General features: G+C 37.8%; 1 protein-coding gene across 3 annotated transcripts in view; it reads left to right on the top strand.

The window, feature by feature from the left end:
- Positions 1 to 24,208, top strand: part of myo1ea (myosin IEa) — a 47,220-nt gene that overhangs the window by 7,108 nt on the left and 15,904 nt on the right. For all 3 annotated transcript variants that reach the window (XM_057341362.1, XM_057341356.1, XM_057341349.1), the window contains exons 2-15: positions 9,002 to 9,145; positions 10,348 to 10,437; positions 11,009 to 11,103; positions 14,983 to 15,070; positions 16,596 to 16,685; positions 17,449 to 17,580; positions 17,911 to 18,045; positions 18,199 to 18,331; positions 20,096 to 20,292; positions 20,386 to 20,466; positions 21,517 to 21,603; positions 21,718 to 21,804; positions 22,481 to 22,648; positions 23,609 to 23,694. In XM_057341362.1, coding sequence (XP_057197345.1) covers positions 9,002 to 9,145; positions 10,348 to 10,437; positions 11,009 to 11,103; positions 14,983 to 15,070; positions 16,596 to 16,685; positions 17,449 to 17,580; positions 17,911 to 18,045; positions 18,199 to 18,331; positions 20,096 to 20,292; positions 20,386 to 20,466; positions 21,517 to 21,603; positions 21,718 to 21,804; positions 22,481 to 22,648; positions 23,609 to 23,694 — 1,613 coding nt within the window. The remainder of the gene's footprint in view (positions 1 to 9,001; positions 9,146 to 10,347; positions 10,438 to 11,008; positions 11,104 to 14,982; positions 15,071 to 16,595; positions 16,686 to 17,448; positions 17,581 to 17,910; positions 18,046 to 18,198; positions 18,332 to 20,095; positions 20,293 to 20,385; positions 20,467 to 21,516; positions 21,604 to 21,717; positions 21,805 to 22,480; positions 22,649 to 23,608; positions 23,695 to 24,208) is intronic.

The raw sequence follows: 24,208 nt of genomic DNA, 5'->3' as shown, positions 1-24,208 counted from the left end.
TTAGTGAAGTTCACAATGATACCCTACATTTTATACATATTTTTAAACTAACAATAGAATTTTCATATTAGGGCTGTGCAATTAATCGAAAATAATTGTAATCGTCAATTTTGGCCTTCAACAATTACAAAAACAAAATAATCGAGGTAAAACGATTATTGTGCCGCATTCCATTTTGCAAGGATCATCTCTTTTCTTGTGGTATAAATCCACAGCGCACCCCCTTCCTTTACAGCGGTTCAGCTGTGCTATTTCTTTACATTTATTTTTCAGTTGAATTCACAGTTTAAAAGCCAAGTTTTTTATTTTCTATGTTGTCTTAAAACTTAATGAGTAATCATGTTAAATAATCGGGATCTCAATATTGGCCAAAATAACCGTGATTATGATTTTTGTCATAATCGAGCATCCCTATTTCATATGCTTTAATGTATGACTTTATACCTGAATTAATTTAAATAAATTGCTGAATAGTATAACAAATATATCACTGCTGTCCTGAAACCTTGTGTCTCTATTTTTTTGCCAAATATCATTATTATAAGTCAACTTTGTTTATCAGTGGGTTTTGCAAATATTTGACCAATGATAAAAGTATTAAAAAGTTTTTGTCAACGTTGACAACACAGTATGCAATCATTTAAAAAGTACAGTGTTTTATCGGTTTCCTGTAAAAACAGCGAATTTGGACATACAAGGTTTCAGTAGGACAGAGACAATATAATGTTTGTTGTTTAGGCAACCTGTAATTTGATTTCAATTTTTATTTCATTTTTTTTATTTGATTTCATTTTGTTTTTAATTTTTATCTTATTTCCAACCAATCTTGCATTTTAAATGGTCTAAGTCAGTTAATATCGAGAATTGTTTGCTTGTCAGCAGAATTAAATCTGAGACTGTCTGATCAGAACTGTTAACTCGGTTGGAAATTGAAGGCTTTCTTCTCGTCGTTGGTCAGCTCCTATTTCCCGCTAGCTGTGAGTTAAAGCTCCTGACCCTCAACATTCCTGTTCTGCCAGGACATGTAACTCACACTCACATACTCAAACCCAAATCACCTCTGCCTAGGCTTCCTGCACATTCAGCACTGTTTCTACTATTATATTCCCGTTAATAATGATCTTAGTTTTGCCTGTCTATAACTTGCGACTGAAGGTCTGGTGCTTTTTTAATCTTAAAGGAACCAAAAAAAGTCAGCGTCTATTCACCCTCATGTCATTCAAAACCTGTATATGACTCTTTCTTCAAAAGAAGATATTTTGATGAATGTCTCAGTGGTTTTGTGTCCATACAATGGAAGTCAATGGGGGACCAGTGTTGTTTGGTTACCAACATTCTTCAAAATATCTTCTTTTGTGTTCAGCAGAAGAAAGTCATACAGGTTTGGAATGACACGAGGGTGAGTAAATAATGAAAGGTCATCAAATCATTTCTGGGTGAATTATTCCCTTTAATTGGCCAAGAACTGCACATTTAATCTGGTAGTGCCGTCTGACTGACATGTAAAAGTGACAATGACAGATTATTTTGTTGTTATATGTATCGTTTTGGAGTGGGGTTATCAAAGATTTCATTTAATTTATGATGAGGTTGTCTCTGTAGGCAGTTCAACAGAAAACACATGATAAAAAATAGCAGAAAATATATAGACACTTCAGACTGTCAGAATTTTTTTACCAAATCATATTAGTGCTGCTTACTTAAATTTTAGCGAACAGACTGTCATCGCCAGCTACACAAACCCTGAGATGTGCCCATGTCACAGACCTGTCCAACTGGCCTTTCCGTTCCTATTCTAACATATTTGTTAGCACATTCAGATGCATTCTCTTCATTGTTATGAAGGTGTGCGAAAGGGTGTTTCTCAGTCTGGGAGGTTCTCAGTCCTTAAAGATCAGCCCAAAATAGACACCAGCAAAATAGCTTGAGGGGTCTTGAGCTCCGCTGTTAAATGTGTTAAATTGAATGTCGGAATTTGATTAATGAACTCATTACAGGCTTCTCATGTGGGCTGGTAATGTGGCCCCTGTGTTTTTCTGTATCTCTGTGAATCTGTGGAAAATGTCTTTAGACGGGACAGTTTTATGAGGCGGTGGTTATTTATGCACTGGAGCTCTTGTGGATCAGTACATCACGAGTACACCTTTAGAAGCAAATATTGAATTCTTTGCTAGGTGCTTTATGTAAAGATCACAACAGGTGTGTGGAGATTACTTGTATCGATTTAATTTCCTGATAAGACCTCTCTGTGAGAAGAACCTCCCTTGCAGTTAACCACATTATTTGTTGATGTTTGTTTGTATGCACACAAGAAGCCACAAGTAGATGGTTAAGATGTTTATTATCCACTTGCCTTTGTGTAGAAACTGTGTGTGTATGTCCTTACAGTTTACCCGTTTTAAAAGGCATAAAGCACACTGTAACCATAAATCTGCTCCATGAACATGAACATGGCCTTTGGCTTTTATTTATTCATTGGAGTGTATTGTGTGCATATTTTTTCCACTTCTGGGAAGCCCAATTCTCATCTATCTTTTAAAAGCAGACAATTACGGGAGGCCATATAAGCCATGATTTTTTCAAAGTTATGTTCTCTCCAGCATAATATAAAGTCCAGCGTCATAGCATGAACAAAGAGCAATTCTTGAAATATTTGACAATTAAAATAAGTGCATTTGCATCTCAAAGAATGTGTGACATGTTTGTTGTGGTTTTCTTCTCGATTGCCATCAAATAGACAGTCTTATATTTACCCTTACAGAAAAGACACATGAAATTCACATGTGCAAAAAACACATGTGAAATGTGTGTTTTTGGAATACTTTTGTGTGAATCCCATGTAGATTTCCATGTGCAACCCATGGGATCACATGTGCAACATGTGGTGATATGTCTCCACATTTGATTACATTGTTTTTTTTTACATGTGATCCCATGGGTTTTACACGGGAATTTTCATGGGATTCACACAAAAGGGTTCCAAAAACACATATTTCACATGTGAAAAACATGTGAATTTCGTGTGTCTTTTTTCAGTTGCCTAAACTATAAATCTAGTAGATTAAATCATTTATTCTGGAAAAACAAACCAATAAAGCATATGTATTCTGTTCTAGCAGTATTATAACTAGGGATGTAACGATTCATTCAGCTCACGATGCGATGCGATTCACGATTCTGATCTCACGATGCGATTTATTCACGATTTACTCACGATTTATTTTTACAAAATGAGTTGAAACAAATTAGAAATGAACAACTTCCCTTGCATTATTTCTTAAATGCTTCACGTTTCTTTGTATAATAAAATTATGTTTTATTTCAAATAACAAATAACTTATACTCTCTGTGCTTTTCTTAGATTTTTTTGCATTTAAGAAATATCAGCATGTCCACGTTTAGGTTTGCAGTGAACATGGCGGCCCCTGCTGTTCAAAAAATGTATTGCGATTCAGTTCACACCTCAACCGATTTGAATCGTCACACATTATAATCGATTTTCAACCGGCTCACGGTGAATGGTTACATCCCTAATTATAACCTACATTGGAAGACCACCCAGATGTACCGGGAGCTCTCGCATCCAAGAAAATTGAAACTCTTCTAATAAACATAAAGAATGTTATTATAAGAATGAAAATTCTGTCTTCATTTACTCACCCTCACGTTGTTCCAAAACTGTATACATTTCTCTGCTCTATTGAACGCCAAAGAAGATATTTTGAAGAATATGGGAAACTAAACAGTTCTGTTCGAGACTATGATGTGCTTTTTTTGGAATTAATTATTTATTCCATTATTTTGGGAAGTATTTATAAATATTTTGAGGTATAATATGCACTCAATGGTCAGGAGAACACATCCTGTCATCTGTATGATGATGATGCACCATCACCTTGTCTCATCAGCTGCACTATAAAAATTTCAGTCCTGTTTTTAGAATCCCAGTCTAAACATAATCCATCCCTACGTGTACTTCAGGGAAAATGATGGTCTTCCAGACTTCCCCAATTGACAAGCTACATTCTTTTCCACTGCCTTTAAAAGCAAGCAGAATACAGCTGGGCTCAACTTGGAAACTTTGGCACAGAGTTTCCCAGCAGTGGCCAGACGTTTCAGAGCCACTCCTATCTCAGCTTACACAAGCCCTCTGTGTTTGCTGTCTCTGGAGACACTATAGACAGCCCTGCCTCCATCGCCCTTCATCCCACAGTTCTCAGCTCCTCTGGGTGTTCTCTCCCTTCTTCGTAACCTGATCGATGTCTCTAGAGGTCTTTTCCTCAGTACGTCATCAGACTCATCACTGGGATTAATTGTGGTTTGATAATGTAATGCCAGTAAAAAAAGATTCAAGCAAATAGAGAAGAATCTATAATATGACGTATTAATTTTTACATTTGTAACGTTTACTTGCAATGCACACATACAGTATATGTTTAATTTCATTTTACTTAAATTGAAACTTCACTTTGGAGTGTCATCATTGAGATTAGACCACCATGAATATAAAACATTAATGGCTTCAGAACCGCTGCTTTGTGGAGTGTGTGTGATGACAATATCATTTACATTTCCAATACATTTTGACCTGGTAAATGAAATATTAGGCTTGGTTTTTCAGTTTTCCCTCATTGCTAAAAATTTATTTAAATTTAATGCATTGAATTAAAGAGCTCCTACTTACTTTAGTTCCTATTTCTCTAGGGTAAATGAGAAACATACTTATAATACTAGGCAGAGTCTGGCGTATAGGCATACAGTATGTATGGTCGCAGGTCTTTTGAATGCTAAAGAGTGGAATAAGTTGCCTGTGAATGTTAAAAGTATTTCAAATGCAGTTGGTTTTAGTTTAAAATTCAAAAGCTGGTTATTAGAATGATGTATAGATGTATGTGTATTGGGATGTTGGGTGAATTTGTATTTTTGTATTTGCCAAGGTAACCTGTCACCAAAGTTAGTAGTGAAGTTGTGCATTACATCAACTACAATGGAAATAAGTATATTTAACTTTTTTGTATTTATCCTTGACAAATAAAGTGTAATTCACTACTTTGTCTAATAAAGCCAACCCAATGTATCAGAATATTAGGGATTACAGATTATGAAACTGATTGCATTCTCTGCCGTAATTTATAAACCGCCATGCTCAATGTATTTAATAGAGAACCCAAGGAATGTGCTTCTCATTCGTTAAAAATATTTACGTTACGAAGAGATTTTACATCAGCTCGGCCCGCGTGGGAAATCCATACGGTTTAGGAGGGAATAGTAGAAGCAGCTAGAAAAATTGCCGCCTTATTGAATCAAACCCAGTCATTTCCTGTGCCTTAGCCTGCGCTGGCGCACAGCTCCGCTACACGCTCGCCATATAAGGCAATGGTATTTGCATGAGGAAAGGCACTGCCAAGGCGCTTCGGATCTAAGACAGCGCTGCTGAGATTTCTCAACTTCTGTAGGATTAGAGTTGCTGTAACAGTATTTTCTGGCAAGAATTTTGAGAGAGTACAATGGATTTTCTTCACTCTTTTTCATGAATGAAGCATTTTTTTTATGTTATGTCGTGAGTTGAGGCCTTTTTTTGCAGAGGCAGTTTTTGTCACACATAAGCAGGTGTGATGGAGAGCAGACGTTCATCTGTCCCTCTATCATTAATAATATATATTATACTGTATATCTTCAGATCTACTCTATTTCTTTATGTAATGTATTTTGCAGTATATATTAACTCTCCATATCTGCCATTCACCTTACTAAACAATAATATTTCTCTGACCAGATCTACCTGCCTACCTCGGACCAGGCATTAGAGATCATTGTCAGACTCAGATAGAGATAAGATGATAACTTAATAAAAAATCTTCTCCAATGGTACAGTGTGATAGACTGCAAGGTCCTGTCATATGATAAACATTGTTGAACCTTGTACATTAGTCGTAATCTGTGCTTTCATGCCTTTTTCTGAGCTGACATCTTTTGTGCTGTAGTCATGTACTCCAGGTTTAGATATTTTACGTGGTCATTTTAAATCCTGATTTGTGCCTTCTCAGGGAGGTTTGGGATGTGACCTTGCGTGGTGCAGATGGGTGTCATTTTTGTCATGCTTTAAATGATGCCTGCTGTTTCTGGGTGAGCCACAGCACAAGCTTGGTGAACTACAGCCTCTCTTGTTTCCGGTGTTGCTTTAAAAAACAGTACATTTTCATCCCTAAATAAGCCTAGCGGGAGCAACTCTAGCTCTTTAGAAGTAAAGACGCTGCCATGCTGCTGTGATTTTTTATTGGTTGACTTTGTGTGGTCCTCGAGTTTTAGATTGTAGGCTTTCTCCTTACATTTTCCAGAAAGAAGAGACAAAAAAATCACGGTGCTGTGCTCTGTTGCCAGCAGTGTTGGGTGTACAGCGTTACTGTAATTGAATTACTTTTCCCTTGGAAAAAGTAAAGTAAAGCATTACTCTTGTTTTTTCTGTAATTTAATTACAGTTACTTCTGAAGTAATTAAACTAAATAATGTGTGTAATTTACTGTATGTGTGTGCAATAGTGGAATTGACATCAAAATTCAAAGTCTAACTTTAAAATCTGTGCTTTAATGTGTAATTCTCACATTTGTAATATTTTGGTCAGTTAATAATACTGCTTTATGTATTTTTATATTATTTATTTGACTGAATTAAAAGAGCCAATTCATGTCTATCCTTGAATCACTTAACTAATCAAGGTTGATATAGGATGTAGAAAGTAATTAGTAATAAGTAATTAAATACTTTTTGGAGAGAGTCATTTGTACAGTAATCTAATTACACTATTGAATATGTAATTAGTAACTAGTAACGAATTACTTTATCAGAGTAACTTACCCAACACTGGTTGTCAGTAGTTTAAAGATGTTTTAATATACTTTCTGTGGGTTGCAAATGTATTTTATTGAGGCATATATTTCAGAGGCAAAACTAATTTTACTCACCCTCAAGGCATCCTGACTGAATATGACCTTTGTTAAGACCACGGAGCCGTGTCGTGCAGTTCTTTGATCGATGGATGCACTTTTTGGAGCTTCAAAGAGCTTGGAAGTAAAATGATACGTGGTATTATAACTCCGACTGCATTATTCTTCAAGAAGAAAGTCATATTCAGTCAGGATGCCTTGAGGGTGAGTAAAACATGGGGAAATTTTGTTTTGCCTCTGAAATATCCCTTTAAGTCACTGTGTGTTTTATAGACGTCTTATTGGCAACAACATAAACAAACATTATGTGGCCCAAACGTAACTTCCAGTAGACCTCCGCTAAGAATCTATAACTCTTGAGTAGTTTGAAATTAATTTAATACAAATAATATACAATAAAATATTAAGATAAATTAAGATATATGTAAATTAAATATAAAATAACTTGTTATATTATAATCAAACACAGACCGGAAGTTAGCTTCATGCGTAACACAAAAAATCTTCAGGTGAAGTTCTTTACTATTGTTGTCATGGAGTTATTTGTTTTTTTCCTGTAATTTACCTGAAGTGCTGGTTTACGACGGCAAGTTCATTAATCCTGTAAGGGAGAAAACAACTCCTGTACTTGGTCTGCTTTTCCTTTTCTAGCACCTTTTGATTGTCAGTATTTCAGACTGTGGAATGTAGAATATCGAGGACTTTAAAGGTCTGTCCAGTTTACCTCATATCCCTAACATTGTCACGGCATTCCTTCAGTTTGGAAAATCGCTGTAGGAAAAGAACAGACAACACTGGCTTTTAAATCAGACCCTAATGATTGAACATTACAGAGGAAAATGTTTAAAACAGCAGCGCAGCTGGATCATGTGCTCTCCAAGCAGCACACTCACACTGTCTGCGTCTGTCTGGCACTCTTTCTCCATCTGACCTCCATACTTGAGTCATACTTTTTGTATGCATGTCCTTTGATGTCCTCTCGAATGCACTCGTGGCTTTGTGTCTTTCCGAGTAAGGGGCCAGTTCCTTGTGGGGCGTTGTGACCTCATAACGGTAGCCAAAAGTCGTTGACTCACACCCCATGATGAATGACCCAAGCTCTCCGGAGACGCACCCTCTGCAAAAACATTACCAGAGCGGAAGCAAATGGAGACTGAAATGGGAAGGGAGGTAAAAGAAGGGAGAGATGGAGTGAACATGGGGTATAGATCAAAAGATGTGTTTGTGGTGCTAGGGGTGCATTAGGAAGACTCCTTATCATGCACTTTTCATTGCTTTAGAAAAACAAAATCAACATCTGCTGTGGTGAAAGAACAAGCTGCAGGGGCTGAATTCGACGTGGTCATTCTGCTGAGCGGATGGTTTGCTCGCAATAACTGCGTCAGCAATGTGCTGTGTTTATTGCGTTTGTGACCGAATGAGATTCATTTGAATGAATCATTTAGTGCTTCAAGTTAATGAAATGTGTGTTGTATTAAACAGAATTGCAACATATTGATTGTTTACAAAGAGGTTTCCCAAAATCCTCGAACAGGTTTTACCACCACAGGTATTTAAACAGGTTTTTCCAACCACCCCCAGCCCTTTCTGACATCATTCTTTCTTTCAATTTTCTGACAGTGCACTGATAAAAACTGTAATTTTTCAGCTTTATTTAAAAGGGTATAATTTTCATGTATTTTGAAAATGAGGTTAAAGAGTGTTTACAGAAATAAATTGCAAATTTGGTGTAAAATAACATGAAAAACATGACATTTTACTTTACAAAAATGTTGTTTTACTGTATTTTTCCAGGATATTGCCGTTTTTTACAGGTGTGTTCAGTGTGTTTACACTTTTAACCAGTGATGGTCTCTGTATGTTACATTGGGTTATTTTATGTACTTTAACATTGAAGACATTACTAACCTACTTTAAGTTCAATAGAAATGTAGTTCATTCTGGTGTCTGATTTAGTCTTTGGACATTCAAATATATGGTAATGAAGTTTCTGACAGTTATGTGCTGGGTGTGTATACGGTCTAATGAGAGTGTTTTGTTTGTGTTTGCTTTCACAGGGGAGCCGGGGACATTACCGGTACCACTGGCAAAGCCACAATGTCAAGCAGAGCGGCGTGGATGACATGGTGCTGCTCACCAAGATCAATGAGGACGCCATTGTGGAAAACCTCAAGAAAAGATACATGGATGACTTTATTTTTGTATCCTTGTCACATCTGTTAATGCATTCCTATAAACTCCTATAAAGGTATATGTAACTTAGTTCGCTAATATGATTTATTTCTTCCCTGGGCTTAATTTTGGTCATCACCTCTTGTTTCTGTGTTGGGATTAGTAAAAAGTCAAAAAAGGTTATGTTACGGAGGCCTTTCTGCACCAGACCTTCCCAGTCATCACTTTATTTTAGTATATCTAGATTTTGCAGATGGATGTTTTCCTGTAGCCCACTATAGAACTTCTCATAGACCTCATTCACTTCAGTAAAGATCAGATTTTCATTGAGGTTAATCTGATCAATCCTGCCCAAACACTCACATTCAACATGAAAGTTGTGCTTAAGTCTATAGATCCACGATTACACGCTGTCCCTTTTCTCACAGTAGCAGCGACTGTTTTTGATCAAAGCCTTACAGTATGTCCAGCGTTGCTATTCAGAGAGCTCGGCGAGAACAGATTTTTAAAGGCAGCCAAAGAATGCTGGTTTACCTCTGTTCTATATGAACCCAAAGAACTTGGCAGGGTTCACGTCTGATTCTGCGCATGTTACTCCCGCTAACAAAGACCCCCTTGGAAAAACACTGTAGCTTTTCTTAAGACGAAAACCTCACTAGCCATATATTTCTCTTTCTTGCCCTTATTAGGATTATGGAGTCTTGGCAGACTCCGGTCAATTTGGACTCGTTCCCTGAATCAGCTCGTGATTGTGGTCAGAAAATAGCAACAACACCAAAGTGTTCCAGTCAGCGGCATATGGAAGTGAGGTCACAGCGAGCCAAGCTCAATACTTCCTTTATTTGCGAAAGAGCAACTACGGCCAGGCAGCCAGAAACGCTTCGATCACTCACACTGCACGGCTCTTTTCTTCTCATTGAATTCAGAGCAAGAGTGAATTAATGCCGCTCTGACCCAATAACCAAAATCTCCTCTGTTACCACATATAACTTCACTGATGTCACCAGCCCATTACTAAGACTTTGGCTGGGCAGAATGCTGAAAAATAAGTCAAGTTTTTATGAGAATTGGGAACCACAATGTGTTAAACGGTCCGTGAAGTTTTCCTATAGTGTATAAAACTAAAACTCTAATCATTTTCAAAGAAAGAGACATAAAATGACATATCTTGTCTAGAAATTGTTAATAGCACTTGGAGTGATATATTGTGGACCTTGACTTTCATTTGCAGACATATATTGGTCCTGTGCTCATCTCAATAAACCCTTTCAAACAAATGCCATACTTTGGAGAAAAAGAAATCGAGATGTACCAAGGCGCAGTAAGTATTTTGAGATGTGTTACTTGCACACAGTTGGGTCAGGAATGATCTACTTACTGTGGTGGCCAAGACACCGTTATGTTGTGAATTCTTAAGCCTTTGAAAATCTCATTTATGGCTCCTCAAACATGTCTTTTGTGCCAAAGTTTTCCTGTAGACTTTGCTTCCAATTAGGCACAGTGTGAAAATTTTCTTTAAACTCAACGACCTGTGTCAAAACTCTCCTTATAAAGTTGTTAATGTAGTAGCATGCATGTTCATTACCTAGAGTTTTGTGTAAATAATTATAGCTCCCGTAATGATTTTAGTCGAGTAAAAGAGTTTTTAAAGGCTGTAGGTGTGGTGCAAATGCTTTTTACAGCTGCATTCTTAGACATAAAAATGCGGCACAGACCTGCCTTACCCATTGAAGCCACCTGGCTGTATCTCCACAGAACAGCATGTACAAGTCTATATACTTAACCACAGTTAGTTATTGGAAGTTACAGCAAAAACAGTCAAAAATGTCTAATGTTTTGGCTCATGTCCTACACAGTAGCTAATATCTCTGCTTCTTTCTTCCATCCCTCAGGCTCAGTATGAAAACCCTCCTCATATCTACGCGCTAGCTGATAACATGTATAGAAACATGATGATCGACCGTGAGAACCAGTGTGTCATTATCAGGTGAGGATCGAGTTTCTATTTTCCTGAAATATCACCTCTCGCCTTGTATTGTGAGTGCGTTTAATGTTAAACGTTTTGTTTAATTATTATGCTTTTTATGCATCAGTCTGTTTTTGTGACGTGGAACGGGTGTGTCATTGGAGTTGGTATGACAGAAATGCACACATTGCAGTGGGAGAGTCGACAGGACTGTCAGAGAGAATAGATCGTCACAGTTTTGATTATACTGACGAGGGTGTGAAGTCAAATGGCTGGTTACTTAGTTATGAACAAAACAGACTCGGCAGTTGTTCACTTGTTAAATCTGACGTCACGTGCCACCGCTTCAAGGTCCAAACGTTCTGGGAGATGTCAAAGATAATAACAATGCACACTCGGTATGTTGTAAACCATTGAAAAATAGCAATCCTAACCTTTATCTATACAGTATAACAAAATCCCAAAGTGATTTACTTATATTTTATATTGTTAATACTTTATGTAGATGCTCTGGGTCTGGATACTGTATTTTACACAGCGATTTTATTAAAGCTTGATTTAAATATGTGATTTGAATAATACTCATAAATATAAAAAGTGAGACAAGTTGAGGCTTGGATCCAGAAACTGTATTTGCTATGTCACAACCTAACATGGTTATAGAGAACAAGATAATAAAAGGTGTATGTTCACCTTGGGTGAATGTTTCTTTTTGGGTTTTTTATTATATTACAGTAGACTATGTGATTTTTTAGTCCTTGGTCCTTAATTGGCATTTTTGGACCTGCGTATGTTTTCTCCAGGATGTTGGAAGAAACAAAGCACAACAGCGTTTGTAATTTCTCCTTCCTGCTTTTGCGCAGGAAATGCAGATGCGAGGTCATCACAGGTCACCTGCTACCGTAAATGGGAGGAAACTCCTCCACTGTACATTCAGCTATTGTGGATGTGATATTGTGATATGTGATCAAAGTTCTTCATGAAGTAAATCCCGTTGGAGACTGACAGTCATTTTTGGGTGAACTGTCCCTATAATGTGTAGATGCAGCCATTGGTAGGTTGATATTTCCAAAATGCCATTGTTTGGCTTAACAGATAACATAAGACTAGGGCCGTTTAATAAGAGATGTTTATTTTGTCTAAAAATACCAGTTTATGGAAGGGTCTGGTGCTTTGAAAAACCATTATGGGAATCTCCCATTTGGAACCACTAGTGTTGCATTAATTGCACTTCTGTAAAAGTGTCACGTTCACTCTTTTTGGTTAATGCAAGTCATCTCAGGATATAAAAGAATAGAATATTTGGAAAAAAAGATGTGCTGTGTCCCTGAATTCACCCTGCCATTTTACAGCGCTGTGCTTCACATTGTTTACCCATAAAACAGATGAGGAAGTTGCAGAGAGGTACATTTTCATTGCTGAGTCTGGACTCTTTCCTTCACCTGAGGCTGGACAGTGACTGGAGTGCTTACTGCATTATAAATCGCATCTGCTTCAGCAGTTTTCTCACTCGGTTGTTTGGATAGCAAGCTGCTTCCAGTACATTTGGACCACATAAAGAGACTGGAAGTGGATTACTGATGAACCAGATTAGTAAACAAAGCCTTTCCGTGGATTCGCTGCCCATGCAGTGTGTGGTCATCTGTATTTTGGTTACTGTAGGTTTTTCAAAAGGCAGTGACCTATTTCTCATGGGCAGTTGTTTTAAACCTTCGTTCAAAAAGTTTTAACACTTTCAATGACCTTTTATGCTGGTCTATGAACGTCATTGTTGTCTTTTGGTGTAGTTTGATGTGTGTAGCCTATTTGCTGAAGTGGTAGCTTGAAATTGGATGTTTAATATATTGGCACTTTGTAGTTTTCTTTCACATCCTTTTTTGGTCTTTCTATGGTTATGTGGAGTCCTGTTAATCTTTGTTGTTACAATAAATCAGTATGAACATTAGAGGAAGGATGGAGCACAATCTGTTGCACTAGAACAATTCACCATCAGAGGAAACCATTTACTGACCATTACACTTGCATGAATGTACAGAATGAAAAAATCGATGTTATACTGACATCAGTTACACTTCATCATCTTGTAAGAATGGCAGACGGTGTGGTCTTGCTCTACAATACGAAACACAATGCGTTCACACACCCACCTGTGCCCAGTTCTGTATGTGCTGAGCTGATGTTTCTGCTCATGAATAATCCGACTCCTGACTCTTCACTTACTGGACATTGAATGAGACAGAATAATGACTCTCTATTCCTCTCAAACAACGAGCTTACAATATGTACTGTAGCAAACAATAAGAGAGGCTTCCCAGAGCTTTCATCGCCTGTAGACAAGCGTGTTTCCTTTAAGGTGGAAAGTCTATGAACTCATAAGACAAAGGAATAAGAACCACATGGCAACTAAACCTCGTATAAGAACTTTTGGAGTTTCTCAGCATGTGCTGAGAGAGTAGATGGTTTACGTTCTCAGCAGGTACACTCTTAAAAATAAAGGTGCTGAAAAGGTTCTTCACAGCGATGCCATAGAAGAACCATATTTGGTTCCACATAGAACCATTTAGTCAAAGTCTCTTTAAAGAACCTTCTCTTTCTTATCTTTTCATAATCTGAAGACCTTTTTTTGCCACAAAGAACCTTTTGTTTGGCATCGAAGAACCTTTTGAAGCGCCTTTATTTTTAAGAGTATACAGTAGAAGGTATATAGAGTTACTGCTGTGTGATGTAATGGATTTCTCATCGCTTTCTCAAGCCAACTTTAATGCTCCACAGCTGTGCCTTCTCAAAATGGCATTACTTACATGGGTAAGAGACGAAATAAAGAAAAATAAACCAGCTTTTACTGTCATCTTCTGCCAAACCACATACATCTCTGTGCATATGACCCTGGCAAAGGGCAGACGGATGGAGACTAGTAGAGCATCTCATAGAACTGGAGCCAGTGTTACCAAGTTTTAGAACGTTTTTAGAGCATTTTGCTAATGTCCAGTTTGCTAGTTTGTCTGAATGTATTTAGAGTACATTTGTACAAGTAGATGTAAGGTTGGCACAGAATGGCATGGATCTGATTTCAGGGAGGGTATAACATTTCTCCTGTTGAGAGCATTTACACACACAATACATGCAACATTTTTGGCAGGAAAACCACTGGCTACTCAAGATATATCGCATAACCTTACAATGCAGACTACAACTCAGTAAGAAGAAGTAATAGAGAGAGAGATATTTAGCTAATTGACTGAATTTCCCTCACAGCCGCACAGTTCTACTTTAATTCTTTTAAATGGGGATAAGGATCTATACAGACTGGCACACTAAACCCTCTCTGACCCTCTTAAAACAGGCTGAGCAGATTTAAGTATTGTGCTGTGGGGCACACAAGGGTCTGTTTGTGCTTGTTAACTCCCTCCTTTTCTTATTTTTAAACTGCTGTGTGCACTAGGTAGGGGAAATAAGAGACTGGTTCTTTAATATGCCTATAAAAAGTGCGCTTGGTATAATTTTGTGGCATTTTTTGTTATTCAGATAAGTGTCACTACTGGATCTTGAAACTTGATTTTGCTATTTTGAAATGAAATCCAAAGTGTTTCATTTCCATTTGACCATAAAACTGTTTTTTTTTGTTTTTTTTTTTTTAGAGTTTTTTTCTTGTTTTTATTTTTTTTTTTTTTTTATTCTTTTTTCTTTTTTCCCCTACTTGCTCCCCGGGCGCTGCAGTGATAGCTGCCCACTGCTCCGGGTGTACGTGTGTTCTCCACTTGCTTTGCGTGTGTTCACTACTCTCTGGATGGGTTAAATGCAGAGGTCACATTTCGGGTATGGGTCACCATATCTGACCAATAGGTCACTTTCACTTCACTTCATTATGACAATTTGAATCCTTCCTTCGTGTTTTCTCAGTGGTGAGAGCGGAGCAGGAAAAACGGTAGCAGCAAAGTACATCATGGGCTACATCTCCAAAGTTTCAGGTGGAGGTCCCAGAGTTCAGGTGAGTTGCACAGTTGTTAAACCATATAGTCACATAGAAAATCATACAGTGGTTTTCTGTTCCTGATGATCTGAGAGGGTTTAGTGTTCGTATTAAACCAAAATCTGATCACTTTACCTCAGTCTTCATCATTCTTTAACCCCCATCTCTTATGATCACATTAAGTCATTTAACAGACGCTTTTAACCAAAGCGACTTACAAATAGGGAAAAGTCATTCCCAAAACCCACCAGCAGCCATCTGGCTCTTACAATCCTCTTCTGATCTCTCCTGTATCCCCTCTTAGCTCCTTCAAGAACCATTTGAGTGACATCTGAGGATCGACACTTGTTGATTGAATAAATCTGATTACGTTAATCCTCTTATTATATACTTATCTTTAGCAAAGTATGTCTATCACTAAATGATTCCTTTTTTATTTGATATCTAATGATTTTATCGTAAAACAGATCGAGTTCCTTTATAGGGTTACCCTGTGAACATGGCCCCAAAGGGACACTCTGTATGGTAAACGGGAGAGGGGGACCACCCATAAATATTTTAACCCTTTTAAGTGATGACCCAGGGTCTCTCTTATAAGGCTTTGGTGGTCCTTAGGGTAAATTATGTCATGTTTGGAACAAAGCAGTGTATTGTTGTAAGACAGAACGCTCCTTTGTCATTGCTACTCTTCTGTTTTTTTGTCCGATCGCTCTGCTGTCACATTGCATCATGATCATATGACCGCAACCATTGTGTGGTGCATCCTTATCCATCTGCGATGTGTTACTTTTCCCTATTTTTCTTTTGTTTTGCTTGCATGCTTGCCTTTTTGGTTATCTATTTTCTGTCGGGTGTCTATATGTTTAATACTTGTGGTCCCTGGTAAAGTTTTTACTTCGATCTCTTGCCGCTGCCCATATGCAAATGTTTTTTTTTCAGGTGTTGCGAATGCAAACATGGCTTTGGCTAGTTTGTTTACAACAGCAAATTTTGGATTTCTCTAAATATTTTTTGATGCAAATGTACACTTTGTGTGTCAGTGATAAGAACCCAAAGACAAAAGTTTAGGTGTTTAAGATCTTTTATGTTACACTAAAAATGCAGCCATATAATCTCGGCATCAGCCTGTCTGTCTATCCATATTATTTACTTTGTGGATGTTAAAGGGACATTTAACCTAGAAATACAAATTCTGTTATCATCCTCATGTTGTTAAAACCTGTAAATGACTCTTTCTTCTGTGTACCACAAAAGAAGATATTTTGAGAAATGTCTGGTTTTGTGTCCATACAATGGAAGTCAATAAAGACCAGTGTTGTTTGACCACCAACATTTTTTTAAATATCTTATTTTGTGTTATGCAGAACAAGGAAAGTCATACAGGTTTGGAATGACGTGCTTGAGTAAATTATAAAACGATTTCCTTTTTTTTTATGGTGAACTCTCTTTAACTATTGATTTCATTCATTTTCAGACCAGTTTGGGTGTTGTATTTGTCCAGTGTTGCTCTCACTTTCTGCCTCTCCTGTTTGTCTCCATACAGCATGTCAAAGACATCATCCTACAGTCCAACCCACTGCTGGAGGCCTTTGGGAATGCTAAGACCGTTAGGAACAACAACTCCAGTCGTTTTGTAAGCTTTGAACATCCATTTGTAGATTAGATTTGTATTTGTTTTCAGGATAAATCTGTGTCCCGTTGTTGCTCCGGAACCAACATAAACAGGGGGATCATTCAGTTTAAATATACTGTACGTAGATGTGAAAGAAAGCTAGAAAAGACCATTTATTACTTATTATGAACAGGAAGAAAATCCATTTACAGCCACCGTGGACACGGGAAAAATCTCAGAAGAAGAATACTCATTATTCATACCATAAATATATATGATTATAATTTTATTTTAGACTTTTGACCCAAACTTAGCACTTTGGCACTAAATTTTGTAAGAACTGAAACTATTTTATTAGCTTGAACAGTTATAATCTGCTCTTACATACAGTACATAAAACATCACATGCTAAAGCAACATAACAAAACAATAATGTACATCCCATTTATCTCAGGTTCTGCTACTTAAGTCCCAGGCTCAAGCATGTAAGTTTTTGTTCTGTTGGGTTTGGTGTGGTTTTGGATTCAATCTGACACAAATGGATCATCCAGAGGATATGGGGGGTTTGTAGAAAAGTTCAGGGGTCTCAGAGCGGCTGCTAGTGTCATTACTGCCGTAATTCTTGGCATGTTTACGGATAGCTGTGATACACAAACAAATAGAGAGAGACATATAAATGATTCTGAAGAGGTTTGCTTGTGTGTGTGTAAAGCTCTTATTTCCTCTATGTGTCAGCACACGCAGCATCATGTGTGTGCGTTTTAACACTCATCTTCTCTGACAGGGGAAATACTTTGAGATTCAGTTCAGTTCCGGCGGCGAACCAGACGGTGGGAAGATCTCCAACTTTCTCTTGGAAAAATCACGAGTGGTGATGCGGAACCCAGGAGAGAGGAGCTTCCACATCTTCTACCAGGTGAGAATGACCCGAGAGCCAGACGTCACCGTGAGCGCCGGTAGTAAAGACTGTACACCGCGTTATGCGGAAAAACTGACTGAATAATAACCGCGATAAAATCCAGGAAAGGGAAGATGGAGCCATTTGGCTCCGAAAAGCAGGTCACGTTGTTCTCGGCCTACCACTTGAGAACTTTGGAAGAGATGTCTGTCTGGGCTCCTCATAATGGGGACGTTTCTTTTTCGCAAGTTTGGTGAACTGTTATTAAGATCTTTTATTTTTGCTGAGAGAAATGTAACGCGCTGAGGGTTTTATTCACGTGAGGTTTTGTGTGATGTCATTTTACAGCTGATAGAAGGAGCACATGCTGATCAGAAAAGCAGTCTTGGTATCACCAACCTGGATTACTATACTTACCTCAACCAGTCGGGTTCTTACAAGGTTGACGATATTAACGACAAGCATGATTTCCAGGAGACCATGGTTAGTATGATTTGAAACTATTTAGTTATCCTGGTATTGTGATTTAGCTATGAAGGTTTAGTCTTTTAAATATGACAACTTTTTTTCATATTCTCAGACATGTTGTTAACTTGGTAACCTCTCTCTCCCTTCTCTTTCTCTCTCTGATCCCAGCATGCCATGGACGTGATTGGTATCTCAGGGACTGACTGCTCCATGGTCCTGCAGATTGTGGCAGGAATTCTTCACCTTGGAAACATCGCCTTCAGGGAAGCAGGGAATTATGCTGCTGTTGAGAATGATGAGTGTATGTACCCTAACCCTCGTGACCTCACCTCTGATCCCTGACATCCCGCTCGGCGTGGTTACGCTGTGGCCGGTTTACTCATTTTCTGAGTCCTCATTTGAACCGTGTGCAGCTGTAGATGCTTCACAGCGTTTGCTCATATGTTTTGTCTTGCCACACCAAATTACCCAAGAAAATAAAAGCTCTGTTTATTCCCTGGTATCTGCGCATTACATCACAGCCTAAAATTACACCGTAAAACACTCAACTTCCTTTTGCCCAGCCCACCCCTTTAGTTCCTCTCTTTCCTTCCGTCCGAACATCCCAAAGCTCCCAGGTGGACTAATGCTCTTGAATGACAGAAGACTGTTTGCTGTGGCGTAATGCCATGCTGCGCTGGGAGCAGACGAAGCTAATCTGTGCCTTTCCTGTTCTGCCCCTCGTCCCAGCCCCCAACCCCACTTCCTGTCTGCCGACGGTGGCTTTCACACGTTCGGTGTCGGCTAGGCAATGTAAAAACCATACGCAGAATAACCGTTCTGATCTCTGTTCATGGCAAATCCACTTTTGATCTCATTGATTTGTATATTAAGAGCAGGCGGGTTCAAGTAAACTGGGTTTATGAGAAGCATAAAGGCTAACACATTCTTTTATGGATTCGTTGAATAAAAGTTGTCTTTGATTTACATAATGTAAGAATAGTGGAGCTCTGGACACTCCCTGTTCTGTTTATAGTTTCTGGTTAGGGCTCTCTGTTTTACCACACCCTTATATGTGAATAATGAACGATACTTCAGCAGTATGACACACTACATCACTTTCAGGGCTGAATTACGCAAGTCCCCATTTTAAGGTGGGTGAGTCAGTGAAGAGAGAGGGGAGGAGCAGGGCTGTCAATGACTCGTGTCCCACCCGTGCCTCACTTGAGATGAGATCTATTGTTGTGGATACACTGAAGAAATGCACATGAGTCATGTATTTTTAGGTCTGGTATGATGTACCCATTACACATTTAGAATTTACAATTAAAGGGATAGTTCACCCCAAAATCTTTCGTCATTCACTCATGTAATTCCAAACCTTTTTTCTTCTGCTGAACACAAAAGAAGATATTTTTAAAGATGTCGGTCCCCATTCACTTCCATTGTATGGAGCAAAAAACATGATCATTTCGTAAAGTATCTTCTTTTGTGTTACACTGAAGACATACTGTATACAGGTTTTGAATGACATAAGTGTAAATACATGTTTTTTGGGGGGGGGGGTGTGAACTTTTCCTTATTTAATGTGTGTTCCATAGGTTCTCATCTGGTTCTGTTGTAGATCCAAGATTTCACATAGGTTTAACTATAACTGTTAACTTTATTTTATTATTATTTTTAAAAGTGAACAAACAATCTTAGTCTTTGTTTATAACTTTTGATTTGTCACACATCCTTTCTTTTCCATGTTGCATAAGCCTGTTTATTTTTCTAATGCACATGTAATTATTTGCACAAAGCTTTGATTTTTCCCTGCTCTCGGCAACCCTGTACATTTTGAATGATCAGAATCAGAATCAGAATCAGAAGAGCTTTATTGCCAAGTGTGCTTGCACACACAAGGAATTTTCTTTGGTGTTGTAAGCTTCTAGTACAGACATTCAACACAATGACAATACAATATAATACGATTTACAGTCTAATGTAATGATGGACCCACAATGATGACCCACAAGTTACAAAATTTTGCTTCTAACTTTAACAAACTGTTCTTTCTGTGTTTCTGCCCTTTTCTTTATCACAGTTCTAGCGTTTCCTGCTTTTCTGTTGGGCATCAATCAGGACCGTCTGAAAGAAAAACTCACCAGCCGTAAGATGGATGGCAAGTGGGGAGGCAAATCAGAGTCGATAGATGTGACGCTGAATGTGGAACAGGCGTGTTTCACGCGTGACGCTCTCTCCAAAGCTCTGCACTCTCGGGTTTTTGACTACTTGGTAGAGGTAAGAGCCGTTTGCACCTGCATTGTTTTGTTAAACTGAAAGGTAATGATGAAATAAGCCCTTAACTGAGCATAATGTTCTTGTTTTCTGTAGTCAATCAATAAAGCCATGGTTAAAGACCATCAGGAGCTCAACATTGGAGTGTTGGATATATATGGCTTTGAGATATTTCAGGTGAGAGTATTGTCTTATTAGACACATAGTTAATAGTTTTCTTTTGTTAGTAATCACCTTATTTGTGACCCTGGACCACAAAAACAGTCATAGGGTCAATTGAGATTTATACATCATCTGAAAGCTGAATAAATGTGACCCTGGATGACAAAACCAGTCTTAAGGGTCAATTTTTCGAAATTGAGATTTTTACATCATCTGAAAGCTGAAGAAATAAGCTTTCTATTGATATATGGTTTGTTAGGATAGGACACTATCTGGCGGAACAACAACGGTTTACAAAGCTGGAATCTGAGGGTGCAAAAAAATCTAAATATTGAGAAAATCGCCTTTTAAGTTGTTAATCTGAGGCACTGTAGCAGGCCATCCACTCACAAAAATAAAGTTTTTATACATATACAGTAGAAATTTATAAAATATCTTCATGGAACATGATCTTTACTTAATGTCCTAATGATTTTTGGCAAAAAGAAAAATCGTTAATTTTTACCCATACCATGTATTTTTGCTGATTACTAAAAATGTTCCCGTGCTACTTAAGACTGGTTTTGTTTTCCAGGGTCACAAATAAGCTTTCCATACATTTATCGGGATCGGACAATATTTGGCGTTGTACAATTATTTAAAAACTCTGGAATCTGAGGGTGCAAAAAAATATTTGCGAATCGCTTTTAAAGTTGTCCATCAGAAGCGCTGTAGCAGGCCGTTGCTAAGAAGAAACAGGTTTGTTTTAATGCTCACCGCTGTAATGACATTGTGGAGAGGAGATGAACCCGAAAGCTGAAATTCTAAGCTTTACATAGATACCAAACTTGAAGAGCGGGCAGCAGCGAGTGAAATTTGTAGGCGTGTTTCTGGCCATTTTTTTTCGCAATTTTGCTGCATCCACTCAGAAAAATAAAGTTTTGATTTATTTACGAAGGACATTTACTAAATACTGTGTTTTCCCCCTATAGAAGGATAAAGTCGGATAACATCCAATACGATCGTGTTTGCTTCCATTTGCATTAACTCCTAAATACCATCGTTGTGTTTTTATTTGCCGTTTAGAAAAATGGATTTGAGCAGTTCTGTATCAACTTTGTAAATGAAAAACTGCAGCAGATTTTCATTGAGCTGACTCTAAAAGCTGAACAGGTAAAACTTCATTACTTCTTTTGTTTTTATGTGCGTTTAAGAGAGATCTAAAGGTGCATACACGTCTGCTGGATCAGCGTTCATATCTATTGTGTAATTCTTCCCTCTCTTCAGGAAGAGTATGTACAAGAAGGAATCCGATGGACTCCCATAGAGTACTTCAACAACAAGATCGTCTGTGACCTCATCGAGAATAAAATTGTAAGTTTGTAACTGTGCAAATTGAATGTCTGATCTGTTCTTCTAAACACCATTAAAATAAACTTCAAAGGGCATCGAATTCAGTTTGCTTCACTCACAGAGAGACTAGACACAAAAGGCTATAAAATTCACAACAAGAAAATCTGTCCCCATCCATCACTATCTGCCTTTGTGAACCATGCTGCTAAAAGCTAATGCATGTGTGTGAGAGATTTACAAGCAGTGTTCTGTGTAGAGGGAGTAACACCCTGTGGGCTGGACTCTGCGTGTGTTGACGTAGAGATAAATGCATGACTGAGAGGCAGTAGCACGTTCTTACTGTACAGTCAGATGGGTGTATGTTTGACTATGATATCCTGCAAGCAATCAAAACGTATTCATATTTGTGTGTAATACGTCTGTAAAATATGGTATTAAAACAGCTCGAGAACTACAGTAAGGCAAATATAGCATTAAGTAGCTGCACATTAGGAGTAATGTTTTACTTCAGACATCAAATTGCGATGCAACACAGTGCCAGTATTGTGTCAAACAAATGCAAACATGTTTGACTCACTGCTTGTGCGAATTCCTCATTCCTATGAATCATATTCATTTCTATAACAACCCGGTGTGAACGTGGCTTATGTTTTGTTTTTGCTAAATTTGACGATGGATTGGTTGTGGTCATTGGCAGAATCCTCCAGGCATTATGAGTATACTGGACGACGTCTGCGCAACTATGCATGCAAAGGGCGAAGGTGCAGATCAGACTATGCTTCAGAAGCTCCGAATGCAGATCAACAACCACGAGCACTTTAACAGCTGGAACCAGGGCTTCATCATCCACCATTACGCTGGCAAGGTTTGTCTTGTGCACCCCTTTCTTACTCAAGCATCTCTGCCTTTGCTCTTTTCTTATTGTGTAATGGTAAGTGTTGTTATTATTTCTCACATCTTTTATCCTTCATTTTTTGCCTGTTTTACTGTTTTATTTATATACGGTCTCATTTACTCTTTGTTGCCTGGAGGTAGTTTAGTATGTGGTACCCATCCAAATACCTCGTGTTCAATGAGGCGCGATGTGATGTGAGGGGAGGCGGGGAGGGCCATCCACATCCTGCAGCACCATTGCATTTATAATGAGCACGTTCTACAGACGAATGGATAACCTTGATTAAATAATAGATCAGTATCTTTAAGATCACCACATTTCCAAATCCAGTATAATCTATGTAATCATAATTCAAGTTTTCTTCAATGTTAAAATACGTTTTATCCCGGCTTAATTTGCAAAGCAAGAAAGTGATTTTCTCAAAAAGTGTAAACACTCTGGTTTTGTGGTGCTTATAAGACATTTGTTTGAGCATCTCAACCATCCTGAGAGGAACAACACGGGCTTAGCCAAATGTGTCATTTTGGGGTGAGACTACATTTAAAAAAATGCTAGGTTGTTTTTAGCCCAGCATTGGGTCAAAAAGGCATGAACCCAATTGGTGGGTTGTAAATCATCTTTTTTTGGTTTTTTTTATTTTAAATTTTTGTTTTTTTTTATCCTTTTTTTTGTTTAATTTTAATTTTTTTTTTTTTTAATTTATCCTATTTTTTTTTTTTTTTTTTTTTTTTACCATTTTTGAAAATAGCCCAGCATTTTTTAGAATGTACCTGTGTGCCAATGGAAGATGGGAGCGTGTTCAGAATGCCGCACTTCTATTTGGTTAAGCAAGTGGTGCATAAATCACAGAATTCACCTTTAAGTGTGAGAAAGAGAAGAATCGGGTTTGTTATTATTAGTGGTCTAACAATGTTCACATTTTCTCTCCAGGTGTCTTATGACGCAGAGGGCTTCTGTGAGAGTAACAGGGATGTGCTGTTCACTGACCTGATCGAGTTGATGCAGAGCAGTGATATGTAAGTGTCTGTCATAACAGAAGCCATACTTTATCTCTGCACCCTGATGTCTAGGTTTTCCTACTGTTTGCTATGCAAAAAGCACCACGTCGCTGATGTGACTAAATACATGTATTGAATTTGAAGAAGTGTATGCACTTAGTTGACTTTTACACAGTGTTGGGTGTAACTAGTTACCAAGTAATTAGTTACTGTAATTTAATTATTGAAAAAGTAAAGTAAGGGATTACTCTTATTTTTTCTGTAATTTAATTACAGTTTCTTTTGATATAATTAAACTAAATACTCTGTGTAATATATGTGTGTGCAATGGTGGAATTGACATCAAAATTCAAAGTCTAACTTTAAAATCCCTGCTTTAATGTATAATTCTCACATTTGTAATACTTTAGTCAGTTAAAACTACTTTATGCAGTTTAATATTATTTATTTGAATGAATTAAATAAGCCATTTCATGTCTATCCTTGAATCACTTAACTAATCAAGGTTGATTTAGGATGTAGAATGTAATTA

Source organism: Triplophysa rosa, linkage group LG1 (genome assembly GCF_024868665.1).
Source record: "Triplophysa rosa linkage group LG1, Trosa_1v2, whole genome shotgun sequence".
NCBI lineage: Eukaryota > Metazoa > Chordata > Actinopteri > Cypriniformes > Nemacheilidae > Triplophysa > Triplophysa rosa.
This window is presented reverse-complemented; position numbering and strand designations above follow the sequence as displayed.